At 43.4% G+C, this 21,082-nt stretch overlaps 1 protein-coding gene across 1 annotated transcript in view; it reads right to left on the reverse strand.

Moving 5' to 3' along the window:
- LOC139416126 (DENN domain-containing protein 4C-like) overlaps window positions 1–21,082 on the reverse strand; it is a 74,439-nt gene that overhangs the window by 25,428 nt on the left and 27,929 nt on the right. Inside the window, 5 exon segments of the mRNA XM_071164447.1 lie at window positions 44–134; window positions 137–284; window positions 771–940; window positions 2,681–2,750; window positions 3,143–3,395. Of these exon segments, the coding sequence (XP_071020548.1) occupies window positions 44–134; window positions 137–284; window positions 771–940; window positions 2,681–2,750; window positions 3,143–3,395 (732 nt within the window).

The following is a 21,082-nucleotide window of genomic DNA, read 5'->3' on the forward strand; positions in this document are numbered from 1 at the left end:
ACCCAAAGCAAGCCTCCAACTTGACAAATGACGCAATCCTTACTTTTCGATGGGCAGCGGGTGGGGACCCGAGACGGACAGCTTGTAGAGGAACATGAGGAACTTGCGGAAAGACTCGAAGAAGGGCCAGCGGAGAGCAGGCAAATGCACTTGTTGGTGTTGACTGTCCGGTTGGGGATCATCTTCTTCTCCACGGTGGTGAGCAGGCCCAGCTGCACCTTCTGCTTCTCACTGAGGAGATCTATGGGGTAGACCTCGTAGAACTGGATGGCTGCGCCGTACATCTGGGACAGAGCAAATTATAACAGATCGATTCCTGCGTTAACATAAGGGACGTTAACAAACGCGTTTCACGCATTTTAACGATATGGTGGAGTAGCGTTTGAGCACACTTTACACTAAATTGCTAAATCCGTTTACCCGCCATCTCAACTGGCATTCACCGTTTACACAACAAAGTCCAATTTAATTACTGTGTGACGAGGTTTGGGACAAAACTTGTGATCAGATTGTAGTTTGCTCAAGCGGCAGCTGACATTGAGGTGCAGTGAAACACACAGCCTGATGAGGAAACAAATTATTCTACCCATTCCCACAGTCACCCAATGTCACATGCACCTCAGGAAGTGAGACTTGAATGTTGACTATTACAGCTGTCAATCAAATCGACAGTATCACAGGGCTGTTCAGTTCCATCCATCCATAACTATCTATGCACGATTCATTGTAAATCACGTTAACTGATATAATGCCATTGCTGTTACACCTACCTTTTCCCCAGAGGAGTTGGTTAACACAAAGGTGGAGAAGACGGGCAGAGGGTAGCGTGTGTTGGGGGCCCAGCACTCGATCTTAGCCCCCATGGGGAGGCAGAACAGGGGCACAGACTCAGACAGGGGGAAGGACTCATAGTCATCCTCTGGGTAGCGGAAGATGAGGCCTGGAGGAGAGAGAGCAATCATGCCATCTTTTTTCATATGGCAAGTGACACATAAGACATACACTGAGTGTACAAAACATTAAGGACACCTGCTCTTTCCATGACATAGACTGACCAGGTGAAAGCTACGATCCCTTATTGATGTCACTTGTTCAATCCACTTCAATCAGTGTAGATGAAGGGGAGGAGACAGGTTAAAGAAGGATTGTTAAGCCTTGAGACATGGATTGTCTGTGCGTGCCATTCAGAGGGTGAATGGGCAAGACCAAAAATGTAAGTGCCTTTGAACGGGGTACGGTAGCAGGTGGCAGGCGCCACTGGTGTGTGTCGAGAACTGCAACGCTGCTGGTTTTTTTTTTTTACGCTCATCAGTTTCCTGTGTGTACCAAGAATGGTCCAACACCCAAAAGGCATCCATACATGTAACATTCATTTCATTGGGGTACACTGAAAGCACTAGACTACATACACCAAGGACAATTATGTCTACAGATCCCACTACACAATAATAACATCTATGAAGACTGGAGAAGGGAAGGAAGGAAGGACAAAAATTGGCTCACTTGGCTGTTGGAATAAAATCAAACCCCATTTCCCTTCGTCATATTTTCATTGACATCAGCCAGTGTGCTGAGATACAGAACACATTATTTTCAAAAGGATAACACTTTGCTGATCAAGGCCTGTGTCACCCATGGCCTTTTGTGAATTCCAGAGAACGCTGTCAAAATAAAGAGACCGAAAGAGGAGGCGGGGTAGGAAGCAGTCTGGAGAATAAAAAGCGTCATCTCACAGGAAGGCCTAGTGGAGATCAGACGTATGTGCGCAGTATCTGAACAGGGGCCCGTCTAAGCCAACACCCAGCTCTGACCTCAGAAAGTAGCAAGTGCGAGACAGGGAACAACTCTGCTGTATTTATAAGAATGTGGATACTGGTACATGGAGGGAAACCAGCTGAATAGGGCCTTACAAAATGTTTGATTCTGGGCTAGCTGTCCTCAGAAACATTACCTTTCCTAGTGTATAGAAAGAACACATGCTATTCTATTTTCCATAAGAACCTGTTTGGAAGTCATTAAAGTGGAAAACCAAAACGCGAAAAAGAGGGCAATTGCAATGGTGCACAATGACAACGCTTTCCACCTTGAAATAAATGGGGACCCGAAATAAGGCTTGGAATGCTGATGAGAAACACTCGGAGCATTAAGAGTTCTGAGTTGCCGTGAGCCAGTCTAATACGTGAGGCTCTGCCCTTTTCTAAACTCCAGATAGATGCACTGATTTCAAACTAGGACTGTGACCCAAATGGCACCCTAATTCCATATATAGTGCACTACTTTTGACCAGGTCCCGTTGGGAATAGAGTGCCATTTGAGACGCAGCCCATATCTTAAGATTCAGAAGAGCGACAAAACCCCCAAATGAGTCATGCCATTTCCCAGCCATCTATTCCAGGAATCATCCGTTTACAGGTATTTGAGTGACAGATAACGGCGCTGGCATATACACCAGTGCCTTTAGTCTTATCTACAGCACACGGAAAGCTCCTGTCAATTCAGATCAATCATAAGAGATCAACATACAATTACTTTGAAGTCGACTCAGGCGCGAAGCAAGCGGAAAATATATGGTAAACGGCATTGAACAAAGGCCAGGAAATAATAACTATCCGTCAATGTGAACAAAACAGGCAGACCGGTGTGAAAAGATGGTAGACGAGAGACGACAAAGAAGACTCACCGGCTTTGTAATTGATGGAGTTGGACGCGGACACTGATTTCTTGTAGCACAGGAAAACACTGGAGCCCCACTGGAGGATGAACAATAAGACCATGTGAATTTGGGCTCAAAACATCATTTTCAATGCTTAATTTCAACAGGACGTACTCAGGGTGAGTGCTATGGCCTACATTTCATAATAGGTATATTCCAGCCCCATACATTCCTCCCAAAACCCTACTTTTAAGGTGAAGATCCTTTCAGGGATTGAAATGTTGCAAACCATTAAAAAAATGTATATATGTGTTGGAGAAATTGAGCATGTGGGCTTTAGTTCTTTACCAATGGTAAAGTATATGACATCTGGCAGATGATTTTAACCACAGTCATGCGTGCGTACATTTTCGGGATTCAAACTCACAATCCAGGCGTTTACAAGTGCCATGCTCTACCAACTGAGCCACAGAGGACCAGAGGACTCACCATGCCACAGTTGAGGTTCTTGTCCACCTTGCAGAAGGTGTGCGGCGGCGTCTCGCCCTTGCTCGTGACGATGACGCAGATGTCTGTGACGGCCAGTGAGTTCTGGGGCTGAACGGGCGCCGCGCGGCGGAAGGTGATGAAGATGCGCTGCGAGGTGGCAGAGCTGTTGTTGACGTTGGCACACCGGCCGTACGGCGTGGCCTGAATGACCTCACAGCCCTGGATGAGACGCTCCTTCCCTTCGTATAACACACTGTGAGAGAGAGACGACCATATGAGTCAATGACTATGTACATATTCACATACACCCACATTAATACATACAACACCAAACACATTCACAAACGAGATCTAGGCCAGAATCATCGTAGAGCACCCGAGACACATACACTCAACAATGAGCCAATGACATACACACATTCATGCACATCCACATGAATAATACATTCAAATCAAATTCTATTGGTCGAATACACATTTAGCAGATGTTACTGCGGGTAAAATGATTGTGTTCCTAGCTCCAACAGTGCAGTAATATCTAACTATACACAATGCACAGAAATCTAAAAGTAAAAGAATGGAATCAAGAAATAGAGAAATATTAGGACGAGCAATGTCAGAGTCCGATGTACAGTTGAAGTCGGAAGTTTACATACACTTAGGTTGGAGTTTTTCAACCACTCCACAAATTTCTTGTTAACAAACTATAGTTTTGGCAAGTCGGTTAGGACATCTACTTTGTGCATGACACAAGTAATTTTTCCAACAATTGTTTACAGACAGATTATTTCACTGTATCCCAATTCCAGTGGGTCAGAAGTTTACATACACTAAGTTGACTGTGCCTTTAAACAGCTTGGAAAATTCCAGAAAATGATGTAATGGCTTTAGAAGATTCTGATAGGCTAATTGACATTATTTGAGTCAATTGGAGGTGTACCTGTGGATGTATTTCAAGGCCTACCTTCAAACTCAGTGCCTCTGTTTGACATCATGGGAAAATCAAAAGAAATCAGCCAAGACCTCAGAAAACAATAGTAGAACTCCACAAGTCTGGTTCATCCTTGGGAGCAATTTCCAAGCGCCTGAAGGTACCACGTTCATCTGTACAAACAATAGTACGCAAATATAAACACCATGGGTCCACGCAGCCGTCATACCGCTCAGGAAGGAGACTCGTTCTGTCTCCTAGAGATGAACGTACTTTGGTGCGAAAAGTGCAAATTAATCCCAGAACAGCAGCAAAGGACCTTGTGAAGATGCTGGAGAAAACTGGTCCAAAAGTATCTATATCCACAGTAAAAATGAGTCCTATATCGACATAACCCGAAAGGCTGTTCATCAAGGAAGACGCCACAGCTCCAAAACCGCCATAAAAAGGCCAGACTACGGTTTGCACATTGGGACAAAGATCATACTTTTTGGAGAAATGTCCTCTGGTCTGATGAAAATAAAATTGATCTGGTTGGCCATAATGACAATCGTTATGTTTTGAGGAAAAAGGGGTAGGCTTGCAAGCCAAAGAACACCATCCCAACCATGAAACACGGGGGTAACAGTATCATGTTGTGGGGATGCTTTGCTGCAGGAGGGACTGGTGCACTTCACAAAATAGAAGGAATCATGAGGGAGGAAAATTATGTGGATATATTGAAGCAACATCTCAAGACATCAATCAGGAAGTTAAAGCATGGTCGCAAATGGGTCTTCCAAATGGACAATGACGCTAAGCATAATTCCAAAGTTGTGGCAAAATGGCTTAAGGACAACAAAGTCACCCAACTTATTGTGGGAAGCTTGTGGAAGGCTACTCGAAACATTTGACCCAAGTTAAACAACTTAAAGGCAATGTTACCAAATTCTAATGGAGTGTATGTAAACTTCTGACCCACTGGGAATGTGATGAAAGGAATAAAAGCTGAAATAAATCACTCCCTATTATTATTCTGACATTTCACATTCTTAAAATAAAGTGGTGATCCTAACTGACCTAATACAGGGTATTTTTACTAGGATTAAATGTCAGGAACTGTGAAAAACTGAGTTTAAATGTATTTGTGTATGTAAACTTCCAACTTCAACTGTATGCATGTCTGTGTCTCTCTCCTGGCTGACTTGGCACTGTATTTTGGAGCTCCCGAGTGGTGCAGCGGTCTAAGGCACTGCATCTCAGTGCTAGAGGCGTCACTACAGACCCTGGTTTGATCCTGGGCTGTATCACAACCAGCCGTGATTGGGAGTCCCATAGGGCGGCACACAATTGGTCCAGCATCTGGCCAGGGTAGGACGGCGTTGTTAATAAGAATATTTTCTTAACTGACTTGCCAATTTAAATCAAAAAGTTTAAACATGTTTTTATTTATTTTTTATTTGAGTTACCAGCCTCAAATTGCAGCCCAAATAAATGCTTCACAAAGTTCAAGTAACAGACATCTCAACATAAACTGTTCAGAGGAGACTGCGTGAATCAGGCCTTTATGGATAAATTGCTGTAAAGAAACCACTACTAAAGGATACCAATAAGAAGAAGGGACTTGCTTGGGCCAAGAAACTCGAGCAATGTAAATCTGTCCTTTGTTCTGATGAGTCCAAATTTAAGATTTTTGATTCCAATTGCAGTGTCTTTGTGATACGCAGAGTAGGTGAACGGATGATCTCTGCATGTGTGGTTCCCACTGTGAAGAATGAAGGAGGTGGTGTGATGATGTGTAGGTACTTTGTGGGTACACTGTCAGTGATTTCTTTAGAATTCAAGCCACACTTAACCAGCATGACTATCACAACATTCTGTAGCGATACGCCATCCCATTTGATTTGTGCTTAGTGGGACTATCATTTGTTTTTCAACAGGACAATGCCCCAACACACCTCCAGGTTGTGTAAGGGCTATTTGACTAAGAAGGAGAGTGATGGAGCGCTGCATCAGATGACCTGGCCTCCACAAATCACCCGACCTCAACCCAATTGAGATGGTTTGGGATGAGCTGGACTGCAGAGTGAAGGAAAAGCAGCCAACAAGTGCTCAGCATATGTGGGAAATCCTTCAAGACTGTTGGAAAAGCATTCCAGGTGAAGCTGGTTGAGAGAATGCAAAGAGTGTGCAAAGCCACCATCAAGGCAAGTGTGGCTACTTTGAAAATACATTTTGATTTGTTAAACACTTTTTTTGGTTACTACATGATTTCATATGTGTTATGTCCTGGTGTTGATGTCTTCTCTATTACTTTACAATGAAGAAAATAGCAAAAATAAAGAAAAACCCTTGAATGAGCAAACTATTGACTGGTACTGTATATGATATTCGAATATGTGGATAAAATATTATATGCACAGCAATAGTTGAATAGGATGGACTAGAATACAGTATATACATATGAAATGGGTAAAAGAGTATGTAAACATTATTAAAGCGACCAGTGTTCCCCTCAAGCCGAGAACATGACGGCCCTCAAGGAACTTCACTGGACTTGATGCAAACTGGAAACCATATATCCTGCGGCTGTATTTATTGTAGCTGGGGATTTTAACAAAGCAAATTTGAGAACAAGGCTACCTAAATTCTATCAGCATATCGACTGTAGCACTCACTCAGGAAAAACACTGGACCACTGTTACTTTATCTTCCATGATGCATACATGACCACGACTCCATTTTGCTCCTCCCTTCATATAGGTAGAAACACAAACAGGAAGCACCCGTGCAAAGGAGTATTCAATGCTGGTCTGACCAATCGGAATCCACGCTTCAAGATTGTTTTGATCAAGCGGACTGGGATATGTTCCGGGTAGCCTCATAGAATAATAATAATAATAATACGCCGATTCGGTGAGCTGACCAAAATACTTATGTAAGAATGTTATTCATTGACTATAGCTCAGCATTCAACACCATAGTACCCTCCAAGCTCATCACTAAGCTTGAGGAGCTGGGTCTCAACCCCGCCCTGTGCAATTGGGTCCTGGACTTCCTGACAGGCCACCCTCAGGATGTGAAGGTAGGAAAAAAATATCTCCACTTCGCTGATCCTCAAAACTGGGGCCCCACAAAGGTGAGTGCTCAGCCCCCTCCTGTACTACCTGTTCACCCATGACTGGGTGGCCATGCATGGCTCCAACTCAATCATTAAGTTTGCAGATGACACAACAGTAGTAGGCTTGATTACCAACAACAACGATGGTGTCAGGAAAATAACCTCTCCATCAACAAAACAAAGGAGATGATTGTGGACTTCAGGAAACAGCAGAGGGAGCACCCCCCTATCCACATAGAAGGGACAGCAGTGGAGAAGGTGGAAAGTTAAGTTCCTCTGCGCACACATGACAGACAAACAAATGGTCCATGTACACAGACAGTGTGGTGAAGAAGGTGCAACAGCGCCTCTTCAACCTCAGGAGGCTGAAGAAATTTGGCTTGGCACCTATTACCATCAAACTTTTACAGATGCACAATTGAGAGCATCCTGTTGGGCTGTAACACCGCCTGGAACGACAACTGCACCGCCCGCAACTGCAGGGCTCTCTAGAGTGTGGTGCGGTCTGCACAACGCATCACCGGGGGAAAACTACCTGCTCTCCAGGACACCTACAGCATCCGAAAAACAGCTTCTATCTCAAGGCCATCGGACTGTTAAACAGCCATCACTAGCATAGAGAGGCTGCTGCCTACATAGACTTGAAATCATTGGCCACTTTAATAAATGGAACACTAGTCACTTTAATAATGCCACTTTAATAATGTTTACATACCTTGCATTACTCATCTCATATGTATATACTGTATTCTATACTATCTATTGCATCTTAGCCTATGCCGCTTTATCATTAGTCATCCATTTATTTAAATATTCTTATTCCATTCCTTTACTTAGATTTGTGTGTTTTAGGTATTTGTTGTGGAATTGTTAGATATTACTTGTTAGATATTGCAGCACAGTCGGAACTAGAAGCACAAGCATTTTGCTACACCCCAAAAAACGGCTGCTAACCATGTGTATGTGACCAATAACATTTTATTTGATGTATATGAACATCGAGCAGCAGCCTCTAAGGTGCACGGATGAGTAACCGAGTGGTAGCCGGCGAGTGTCAGTGACTTAATTCAAGGCAGGGTACTGGGTGGAGGCCGGCTAGTGATGGCGAGAGTGATGATATTGAAAAACAGCTTCTGTCTCTCAGTCCCAGCTTTGATGCACCTGCACTGACCTCACCTTCTGGATGATAGCGAGGTCAACAGGCCGTGGCTCAGAAGCTTGATGATCTTCTTGACCTTCCTGTGACACCGGGTGGTGCAGATGTCCTGAAGGGCAGGCAGTGTGCCTCGGTGATGCGTTGGGCAAACCGCACCACCCTCTGGAGCGCCCTGCGGTTGCGGACTGTGCAGTTGTCATTCCAGGCGGTGATACAGCCTGACAGAATGCTCTCGATGGTGCATGTGTAAAAGTTTGTAAGGGTCTTCGGGGCCGAACCAAATTTCATCAGCCTCCTGTTGCGCTCTACTCTCCACACTATCTGGGTGGGTGGACCATTCAGATTGTCAATGATGTGTACGCCGAGGATCTTGAAGCTTTTCATCTTCTCCACCGCGGCCCCGTCGATGTGGATGGGGGCCTGCTCCTTCTGCTGTCTCCTGAAGTCCACAAAGAGCTCCTTCGTTTTGTTGACGTTGAGGTTCATTTTCTGGAACCACTCCACCAGGGAGTGGACTTCTGTGGACAGGTATAGTCTTTCATAAACTGGAAAGAATGAATGTGCCTGAAAAAGACAAAATACCACCATATCCCGCAGTGTGTAACAACTAACACAGCTGCTCGGTTTCAACTGCCATCTAAATACGTTAGCCTACGATGTATCGGAGTGCAACAATGGGTGATCAAATCACCATGACCTTGTACCACAATGGAGCGTCTGGGCTCAAGCTGAGATAACCTTGGGTCCAGTTTCATAAATGTACCCACCCGCTAACAAAAGTACTGCCATCCATTGTTGCCTGGCCTTAGGCAAGTAGCATTATAGAGGGATTCCACATACAGTGCATTTAGAGTGACCTAGAGAGCAGGAATGTAATTAATTCATGGCCAAATCCTATTTGTACCACCAACTATCCCATGGCCTTCGATGACAAGTCTGTCCTGAGGCCATATAGATAGGTCCACAGGTGAACTGCCCTATGCAGCGTTTTTAATTGGTGTTGATGTTGGATATCCGTTTGCACTGCTTAGCAAACTGCAGAGAAAGAAGTGGAAAAGATGGCCAGATAGTCAGAGAGGGAGGTAGAGAGAATGAGAGAGAGGAAGCGAGGTAGAGAGCAGGGTAGAGCGACAGAAAGAGGAGCGAGAGTTGAGACAGGATCCTGTCTTCGCTCATGTGGCTTGCCTTTGACTTGCATTCAACAGGCCGGAGTGTCAACAGCATGTGAGGAAGCTGAGATTGCACCACTCTGCTCTCTGTCTAAGTGCTGGCAGCAGAATGACTCCTGCCCACACAATCAGAGCCACACTAAATCAGAATGCTCACTCTCACTCTCTATGCAGACAGTCTCTCAACTAGTAGGCATATGCTACCACAGTAAACTTATGCAGGTTTAACTGAGCTTTCTCTAGAGTTTAACTCCAATATATACTATAAATTATCCTTCAGAAAACAAATGGTAAATAAACAGGTATTTTTAAGTTTTCGGTTTATTCAACCTCGCATCACCATTATAGGTATAGGAATCTTGATTTGTTTCCACAGCGCAACATTTTGCAAGTTCAGTGTGGTCATATTTCAAGTCAAGTCAATAGGGGTAATTTCTACGCACCTCCCACTCTGGCCACATAATGTCACATGCCTGCTGGAAACAAAAACATGCAGCGAAGGCAAACCTCAAAGGAAGAGAGTGAATATTTTCTGATGGTTGGGGAATATCTGTGGTTTCCTCTCAAGGAATTGTTGAGAAACTTGTTCAGTCTCCTCCATAGCCTCGGAAGTGAACCAACCAGGGTTCTGAAGTGAACCGAGCTCAACATGGCAGGCTAGACACTAGGTAGACTGGTCCCAGATCTGTTTGTGCTCGTCAACTCCACTGAGGTCATTATCAAGCCAGACATTATTGGCAAGAAATAAGTTACAAGGAGTTTGTACAGTAGCACCAACAGACTGACACTCAGGCCAGAGACTAGGTACTGTGGCCGAACATATTCTAGCAACCTTAGTACAACATTTAGCAACCTCAAGGGGATCTGGACCTCTTGGTGTAAGGGCTAAGGTGTTGAACTCACAGGTCGTACTACCCCCCGATTCACTGTGAGATCAAGTACACTCTCACAGGTAGTGGGATGTATGATGGGGTGGGTGAATGTGTCATCGCTTCATCCATATATTGAAAACACACAGTTTAATGCAAGGTACAGTTATCTCCACTTGCCCTCCTAGGGCATGTTTAGAAGAAATATAGCTATGACAATTAATCATGGTTTTCTATTTTGTTGAGGAACTTTGGTAGTTTGTACAGTATTAAAGGGGGGGGGGGGGGGGAGAATTTGTGGCCAGAACTGCCTGTTTCTGAAGACAAGGCTGGTTTTCCATCCAGGCTTCCCCTTTACCGAGTCAGTTCTTCCTCTGGATAGAACTATTCCTGGTCAGCCTCTTCACTGGGCGATCTGAGTCAGACATCCTTGGCACATGACTCATTTCAACCTTCCAGACAGTAGATAGCAAACTGGAGAATGACACATTCTAGGGCAGCGCTATCATGCATTGATGTTTCTAAAGTACTACACAACAAGAGGAGGTTGACCAAAAGGCGAAGCAATATTTTGTGTATTAAAAGTATAATCAAAATGCAAGTCTTCAGATTTCAGCATTCCATGGTTTTTAAAACTACCTCACTGCATCCACCCACACAGGCCAGCAGCATACCACCCTGCATCCCACTGCTGGCTTGCCTCTGAAGCTAAGCAGGGTTGGTCCTGGATGGTCCCTGGATAAGAGACCAGATGCTGCTGGAAGAGGTGTTGGAGGGCCAGTGGGAGGCACTCCTTTCTCTGGTCTAAAAAAATATATATCCCAATGACCCAGGGCAGTGATTGGGGACATTGTCATGTGTAGGGTGCAGTCTTTTGGATGGGACGTTAAACGGGTGTCCTGACTCTCTGTGGTCACTAAAGAGCCCATGGAACTTATCGTAAGAGTAGGGGTGTTAACCCCGGTGTCCTGGCTAAATTCCCAATCTGGCCCTCATACCATCATGGCCACCTAATCATCCCCAGCTTCCAATTGGCTCATTCATCCCCCTCCTCTCCCCTGTAACTATTCCCAAGGTCATTGCTGTAAATGAGAATGTGTTCTCAGTCAACTTACCTGGTAAAATAAGGGTAACATTTTTTTTAATGATTAAAAACAGGAATCTAGATGTAATCAGGAATGCAATCAGTCTACCACTACAACCTATACTCTGGTTGACAGCAATTACTGCAGGAGTTCCAAAGCAACGTTACTAGCAAAGTCAAATCCTTGTTTCTGCCGACCTTATATCCTTCATGGATTTGACAGAGTCTCTAATGTGCAGCATGCCTTGGGCACAGCCAATAGCCTTGCCCTCCTTGTACCAAGTAATTGCAATCCTGGGAGGGTCACAGGAGCCAAGGAGGGGAACACTTTGTGACATGAGAAGGAACACAGACAGGTCCCAGGCCCTCATGTTTTGTATCTGGCAGCCGGTGCACCATTCATTCTGAACGGGAGGCAAAAGAATCCAAAGAGGCCGCATAGGAAGGACAAGTGCCAGTGAACTCCTAATTAACACACAAGAACAAGTTGGAACAGTGACAGTCAATGGTGAAACACTGAACACGGGGGCTGGGGGGCAAGGAAATGGGGTCTTGCAACTGCTACGAAGAGCAGAAGGACGATGAATAATTTACAGGTGCCATTTTTTATTATTTTGCCCATTCTTATGTTGAAACTTTCTGACAGAGATGAATAATGGCATGTGGCAGGGGTGTCAAAGTCAAATGGACGGAGGGCCAAATAAAAAAATCAGCTACAAGACGAGGGCCGGACTGTTCGAATGTTCATTGAAAAAATTTTAAATGACGCATATAGTCTAGTGAACCTAATTGAACCTACTGAAAACCTAACAAATATATTACAATATGATCAGATAAATAAAGCAATATTTTCTTATGGCTCTGTCAGTAATCTTTAATTTTCAACAGACACAAAAGACAAATTTCCTTTATATAAATATCCCCATAACATGAACATTAAATGAAAGAAACCGGTATTCAAGGCACCATCAGTAGACTATATTTTCTATTTTAGCAAAAGTGGGCTAAATTTACTTCAAAGAAAAAACAATAATAGCAATTTTCTATCATCCACTCAACTGAAATATTTTTAAAATATAATTGGATTGAAATACAAAAAAATAAAGTGCAAAAATCTATTAATCAAAAACAACACTTTGTTTAAGGAGAAGTAACATGCAGTGAAAACAAATATTAAATTTTAACTTTTAAACTTGAACTGAGTAAAAACTCTAAATATGTGATTGCACAGTAATGTTCACTTGTTTGAGGTTGAGGGTGATACTTGGTGGTGTCCCATCTTTTCCACAAGTTCATCAATGTTCGGGGTAAGGCTCTGAGCTGAAGAAATCCTCAGAATTGAGTGGAGGTGTTCAGCAGTAAGTAGACTTCTGTGTGATGTTTTGTTCAGGTTCATCAAAGAAAACAGTTGTTCACACAGGTATGTGCTGCCAAACATAGACAACGTTTGAGCAGCCTGGATGCGCAGCTGGGGCATTGTGCCGGGGAGGAAACGGGCGAACTCCGCAGCACCCACTGCCGCATATTTTGCCCTCAGTGCATCATTGCATTGGAGGTCAATCAACTCCATTTGGAGGTTTGGTGGTGAGCTTTCCACGTCAACAGCAAATGGGTTACCGAGCAGTTCCAACCTGCTTTTTTGTGCTTCAAAGTCAGCAAATCGGCGTCGAAAGTCAGCGGCAAGCATACCTATTTTATCAGCCAACTGTGTGCTCGGGAACGCACTGGTAGAGAGCTTCTCTTTCATGGTCTGGCAGCTGGGAAAGTGGCTCAAATTTTCTTTCCGCATCTGCGTCTCCCACAGAGTCAGTTTGGTTTTAAATGCCTTCACTGTACTGTACATATCAGAGATGACACGATCCCGACCCTGCAGCTGCAAGTTTATTGCATTCAGATGACTCGTAATGTCACACAGAAAAGCCATTTCACACAGAAACATTTCGTCTCGGAGTTGTGTTGTGTCTTTCCCTTTGCTGTCCAAGAACAGACAAATCTCCTCACGAAGCTCGAAACATCTTTGAAGCACCTTTCCCTGGCTTAGCCATCGCACCTCTGTGTGATAAGGCAAATCACCATGCTCCGTTTCTAACTCCGTCAGAAATGCCTTGAACTGGCGGTGATTCAAACCTTTGGCTCTGATAAAGTTAACTGTGCGCGTGATGATGCTCATTACATGCTCCATTTTCAAGGCTTTACCGCACAACGCTTCCTGGTGTATGATACAATGATAAGCTGTCAGCTCACCTGTCGCGTTTTCCTCTTGCATCTTTTCCCGTATCTTCGCCACCAGTCCGCTCCTGTGTCCACACATCGCAGGTGCTCCGTCGGTTGTCAAACCCACGAGTTTTTCCCAAGGCAGCTCCATCTCATTTACACATCTTGACACCTCTTCATACAAATCATGCCCCGTAGTTGTGCCATGCATAGGACGTAAAGCCAAAAACTCCTCTGTCACGCTTAGGTTGGAGTCCACTCCGCGGATGAAAATTGACAACTGGGCAATGTCAGAAATGTCGGTGCTCTCATCCACAGCCAAGGAATATGCAATAAAATCTTTTCCCTTTTTCACAAGCTGCTCTTTTAGATTGATGGACAACTGGTCTACTCTCTCGGCAATGGTGTTTCTGCTCAGACTCACATTTAAAAAGAGTTGCCTTTTTTCTGGGCAAACTTCGTCACAAACTTTAATCATGCAGTTTTTGATGAAATCCCCCTCCGTAAATGGCCGGGCTGATTTAGCGATCTCTTCTGCCAAAATAAAACTGGCCTTGACAGTTGCGTCCGCGTGTGTGTCCGCGTGTTTCGTTTCATAATGTCGTCTCAGATTATACTCTTTCAGTACCGCCACACTTTCTCCACACAGAAGACACACAGGTTTTCCAGCTACCTTCGTGAACATATACTCCGACTCCCACCTTGTTTGAAACCCCCGGTTCTCAGTATCCACCTTCCGTTTTGCCATTTTTGATGGGTATCTGAAAGTTAATTTTACTGTGATGCTGACGACTGCTGTGCCAATAAATATTGAAATGAAGCAGCCTACTGCTCGGTGCGTCACCTTTGCATTGTGGGAAATGTAGTATTGGTGCGTGTAAAAGATCTGCGGGCTGCCGGCTTGCTGCGGGCCGGTTCTAATAATAAATCAAGATCATCCCAGGGGCCGTAAAAAACCTTCTTGCGGGCCGGATGTGGCCCGCGGGCCTTGACTCTGACATATGTGGCATGTGGAATAGCCATCCGTATATGCCTGAGATGGATGGGAGAGCGGAACTGAGCCAAAAATATGTTATGACCTGATCCCCAATTCTACCTCTCCATTTTCTGACAAGAAGTGGATCCTTCTGAAACCTTTACCAAGTCAGCCAGTGAAGGAGGCTTGCAGTTCATAACACTTGTATCCAGACTTGCAAACACCAAATCAGTCCCGGCTCCACGATGGGGCAAAAAGGGACTTAGCCCCCTCAGTTGAAACTTGTGTCCCCTCAGTTTTAGTTTATGTCACTATACACATAATTTGCAAATAAATTCATTAAAAATCCTACAATGTGATTTTCTGGATTTTTTTTCTCATTTTGTCTGTCATAGTTGAAGTGTACCTATGATGAAAATTACAGGCCTCATCTTTTTAAGTGGGAGAACTTGCACAATTGGTGGCTGACTAAATACTTTTTTGCCCCACTGTATAGCAAAAAAAGTTCAACTGATTGAGTGACAGAAAAAAATCAATCTCCGCTGTGCTGTGTCAGCATAACGGACAGAGCGTGACAGGGTATGTGTAGGGCGACTCTTGAAAGCCACCAGAGCGGTTAGGTATGACTCCTTTGTGTTTCCATAAAAAGCAGGGGGGGGACACTTCTCATCTGTTGTAGGCTAAGTGAATAACGTGACACGCCTCCGCCTATAATATTTGATTTTGATTCATAAAGGCGGGGTCCGGTTTAATGCTGAAGCTGCTTCACTCAACTCTGCCAAACACCCCATCACTATAGTTTCGTAAGCTTCTTGGCTAGCTGAAAAAGCGTTAGTGTTATCTGCCTTCGCCTAATTAGCTAGCTCAAACCAGCTAATCTGCCATGATGGGCATCAGAAATTGGCTTTGTCAAAGTACCCAAACAAAGCCAAAAGAGAAGGAGAGTGATGATCAGCAGCATCAAACCACCAAGGCCGCCGCCAAGCCCAACGGCGATGATGCGGCCAAGCTCCAGCTAGCTCCGCTTGCAGAGCCTACCCACTAGGGTTGTGCAGTATCCAGATTTCTATACCTTCATACCGTGCCATAACAGAATATATATGGTATTACCGGTTGTGCACACATACACTCAATTAGTATTTGGTAGCATTGCCTTTAAAATTGTTTAACTTTGGTCAAACGTTTTGTGTAGCCTTCCACAAGCTTCCCACAATAAGTTGGGTGAATTTTGGCCCATTCCTCCTGACAGAGCTGGTGTAACGGAGTTAGGTTTGTAGGCCTCCTTGTTCGCACACAATTTTTCAGTTCTGCCCACAACTTTTCTATAGGATTGAGGTCAGGGCTTTGTATGGCCACTCCAATAACTTGACTTTGTTGTCCTTAAGCCATTTTGCCATAACTTTGGAAGTATGCTTGAGGTCATTGTCCATTTGGAAGACCCATTTGTGACCAAGCTTTAACTTCCTGATTGATGTCTTGAGATGTTGCTTCAATATATCCACATAATTTTCCTCACTCATGATGCCATCTATTTTGTGAAGTGCACCAGTCCCTCCTGCAGTAAAGCACCCCCACAACATGATGCTGCCACCCCTGTGCTTCACGGTTGGGATGGTGTTCTTCGGCTTGCAAGCATCCTCCTTTATCCTCCAAACATAACGATGGGCATTATGGCCAAACAGTTCTATTTTTGTTTCATCAGACCAAAGGACATTTCTACAAAAAGTATGATCTTTGTCCCCATGATCTTTGTAACCCTAAATTTAACACATACGTTTTTCCAGCAGCAGACTATGGTCGATAATGACAAAAGCTGCACTGAAGTCTAACAAGACAGCCCCCACAATCATGTTATCATCAATTTCTCTCAGCCAATCATCAGTCATTTGTGTAAGTGCTGTGCTCGTTGAGTGTTCTTCCCTACAAGCATGCTGAAATTCTGTTGTTAATTTGTTTACTGTGAAATAGCATTGTAATCTGGTCAAACAATTTTTTCCAGAAGTTTACTATGGATTAGTAACAGACTGATTGGTCGGCTATTTGAGCCAGTCAAGGGGGCTTTAGTATTCTTGGGTAGGGGCATGACTTTAGCTTCCCTCCAGGCCTGACGGCACACACTTTCTAGTAGGCTTAAATTGAAGATGTGGCAAATAGGAGTGGCAACATTGTCTGCTATTATCCTCAGTAATTTTCCATCCAGATTGTCAGACACCGGTGGCATGTCATTTTTGATAGACAACAATCATTTTTTTCACCTCTTCCAAAAGTACAATTCTCGTCTTTCATAATTTGGTCCGAAATACTTGGATGTGTAGTGTCAGCGTTTGTTGCTGGCATGTCATCCCTAAGTTTGCTTATCTTGCCAATGAAAAAGTCATTAAAAGTAGTTTGCAATGTCGTGATGAATGAGCCATCTGATTCAATGAATGAAGGAGCAGAGTTGGCTTTTATCCCCAAAATGTCATTGAAGGTGCAACAAAGCTTTTTACTATCATTCTTTACATAATTTCTTTCTTTCATAGTGTAGTTTATTTTTATTTAGTTTAGTCACATGATTTCTTCATTTGCAGTATGTTTTGCCAATCAGTTGGGCTGCCAGACTTAATTGCCATACCTTTTGCCTCATCCCTCTCAATTTTTCAATTCCTCATTAATCCAAGGGGATTTAACAGTTTTTACAGTCATTTTTTTAATGGGTGCGTGCTTATTAGTAACTGGAATAGGTAGTTTTATTTATGCGTCAAGTGCAGCATCTTGTTACTTCTCATTACATACCACAGACCAGACGTTTTGGACACTACAGTGAAAATTGTTAACTTTGTTAAAGCGAGGCCCCTGAACTCCTGTGTATTTTGTTGCATTATGTAATGTTATGGGCAGCAACCATGTAACGCTTTTACAACATACAGAAGTGTGCTGGTTGTCAAGGGGCAAAGTATTGACACATTTTTTTAAATTGAGAGATGAGCTTAAAGTTTTCTTTACTGACCAAAATGTTCACTTGTCTGACCGCTTGGTTGATGCCAAGTTTTTTCTCACCTGAATGATCAGAATCTAGGATTACAGGGACTCTACGCAACTATATTCAATGTGTGGGACAAAATTGAGGCTGATTAAGAAGTTGGAGCTCTTCTCTGTCTGCATTAACAAGGACAACTCACAGGTCTTTCCATCATTATAGGATTTTTTTGTGTGCAAATTAACTCAAGCTTACGGACAATGTCAAATATGATATAGCGAAGCACCTGAGTGAGCTGGGTGCGCAATTACGCAGGTACTGTCCCGAAACGGACGACACAAACAACTGGATTCGTTATCCCTTTCATGCCCTGCCTCCAGTACACATACCGATATCTGAACAAGAGAGCCTCGTCGAAATTGCAACAGGCGGTTCTGTAAAAATGTAAATTAAAATCAGAAGCCATTGCCAGATTTCTGGATAGGGTTGCGCTCAGAGTATCCTGCCTTGGCAAATCGTGCTATTAAGACACCGATGCCCTTTGCAACCACCTCTCCCTATGTGAGAGTGGATTCTCGGCCCTCACTAGCATGAAAACTAAATACAGGCACAGATTGTGTATGGGAAAAGATTTAAGACCGAGACTCTCTCCAATACAGCCCAACATTGCAGAGTTAGGTGCATCCTTTCAAGCACACACTTGTCATTAACATGTGGTGAGTTGTTCACAATTAATGAATAAGTATGGTTTTATCTGTAAGATAGCATAAATAAAGACCAAAACTATTTATTATTATTATTATTATTATTATTATTATTATTATTATTATTATTATTATTATTATATGTGCCCTGGTCCTATGTCACTTCCCACGGGCCAGTTTGTGACAAAAATTCAACCTCATTTTTGTGTTTAATAAATGTATTGTATAGTGTGTGTGGCAGGTTTACAACGATGGCAAAAACCAACATTTGATAGTGCGCAGACCCAGTTGCTAGAGGGAGTACGCAGCTGGAGGTTGAATGTTTGAAGGGGTACGGCACTATAAAAGGTTTGGGAACCACTGCTCTACGACAACCGAGTTAGGAAGGCCGCCTGTATCTTTGTCGTGACTGGGTGTATAGACACCATCCAAAGTGTAATTAATAACTTTACCATGCTCAAAGGGATATTCAAATCATAGGTGCCTTTCTTTGTGAGGCATTGGAAAACCTTCCTGGTCTTTATGGTTGAATCTGTGTTTGAAATTCCCTGCTCAGGGACATTACAGATAATTATGTGTGGGGTACAAATATGAGGTAGTAATTCAAAAATCATGTTAAGCACTATTATTGCACATAGTTACATATATGAACTCACTCTATGCGACTTTCTATGCAAATTTGAACTTATTTAGCCTTGCCATAACAAAGGAGAATACTTATTCATTTGTAAAAATGTCAAAAAACATAATTCCACTTTGACATTATGGGGTATTGTGTGTAGGCCAGTGACAAAAACATATATTTCATCCATTTTAAATTCAGGCTGTAACACAACAAAATGTGGGGGAAAAAGTCAAGGGGTGTCAATACTTTCTGAAGGCACTATAGATTCTTTCGTGTCGTCATTGATCTGATATGTTGTTTACTAGGCCTACACGGTACCGCTGTTTTGTTCTGTTCACATTCATTCATTCGCATTCACAGTTGTGTCTGTATTCTAAGCCAAACTGCTATTCAGTATTTGTTTTTATGCATGAATAACAAGGCTAATACTTTAGTTTGCAATATTTTGGTAAGACAGCTAGCTGTGTGTATGGCTGCATTCACATAGGGTCAATCAGGGGCACAACTTTGGTTTTAGATGTGTGGGGGGGGCGACCACGACATATATATTTTTTAAAACATTTTATTTCAGTCGGATACAAACTACAAAACAGCCCACCCGACCGCTCGGAGGTGTTCGCAGGGTCCTAAAAGAACACGGTTGCCTCGTAGTCAGACTCAATCTCACAGGCACAAATATGAGTCTCGTTACCATGGTAACAAAAATGAAATAAAACAATATACCACATTACTTCTTACTAGTAATACATTTGTTTTAGAAACATTTCAAAGTATGCTCATCGGTTTTGTGTTTTGTTGGTGTAATTTGAGGTAAAAAAACATTTTGGCTGGTAAATAATCTGAGTGGCTAGGGCCTCCCGAGTGGCGTAGTGGCGGTCTAAGCCACTGGATTGCAATGTTGCGGCGTCACTACAGCCTGGGGTTCGTTACCGGCAGCAGCGCACAATTAGGGGAGGGTTTGGCCCATGGCTCATCGCGCTCTAGCGACTCCTTGTGGCGGGATGGGCGCCTGCAGGCTGACTTTGATCGTCAGTTGGACAGTGTTTCCTCCGACACATTGGTGCAGCTGACCTCCGGGTTAAGTGAGCGGGTGTTAAGGATGTTTCGTATGATGCATGACTCGACCTTCGCCTCTCACGAGCCCGTTGGGGAGTTGCAGCGATGAGACAAGGACGTAATCGCAAAATTGGGGAGGAAAAAAGTGTATAAATTACAAAAATAAATTATAAATAAAAAATCTGAGTGGCTGGGAGATTTTTTAAATGGCTGGTGGACCAAAAAGTTCATTTTAGGCCCTGATTGTGCCCCATCATCGATTTCAACTGCCCTTTTAGTCACTTTATCCTGGTGCCGGGTCTGTCTTCAACCAAGGCTATGGCTTCACTCAATGACCGGTGGATATTTTTGACCCTGTGGGTATTAGCTACATGGACCCAGGGGTGAAATTGGTTGAAATTATATAATTAAACTGGTTGTAATGTGGGTTTTAATGACAATTTAAACACGCTTTGCCTGCTGTGGAGTAGAACTGTATTAGGATAAAGGGTCTGGATTGTATCTCTACATTGGATTGAGTTAGCAGTCAAAGCCTAGACGAAGCCTTGGGGCAATAGCTCAACTCCAAGAAGTGTAAGTGTCCTTTACTAACCTATAACTAGCCAGAGTATGATTATGTAATTTATTTGGGTAAACACTTTATATTTGATCTGCTGTTTACACTCTAGTCAGTGACAGTTGAAGAGAAACATGTGCGTTCCCAAAACAGGACAGAATATATATATTTTTTAAATCAGTCGAGCCATGTAACTGGAAACTCCAGCTTGTTGTTTTGGTTAAGAAGAGTGGAGATATGTGGCTAGCAAATCTAACAGCGTAGAATGACAGGCGCCAACAAACCCCCCGGATCAAGGCTAAACACTCATTTGAGGATAGTGGTTGGCATCACTCTTTCAAAACGCAACACCACTGGGTGCTGTTATTTCCCTGATAGAAAGTTAAGTGCTTTAAAATGAAATGTGATTTATTTCACAAATGGGGGGGGGGGGGGGGGGGGGGTTGCATTCAATTAATCTAGCAAATAACCCAAAAGCACTACAAATAATAAGCAAGCAATAGGCCTTCATTGCAGAGGGTTTTTCCACAATAGCTCAATA

This window comes from Oncorhynchus clarkii, chromosome 9 (assembly GCF_045791955.1).
Source record: "Oncorhynchus clarkii lewisi isolate Uvic-CL-2024 chromosome 9, UVic_Ocla_1.0, whole genome shotgun sequence".
Classification (NCBI taxonomy): Eukaryota; Metazoa; Chordata; class Actinopteri; order Salmoniformes; family Salmonidae; genus Oncorhynchus; species Oncorhynchus clarkii.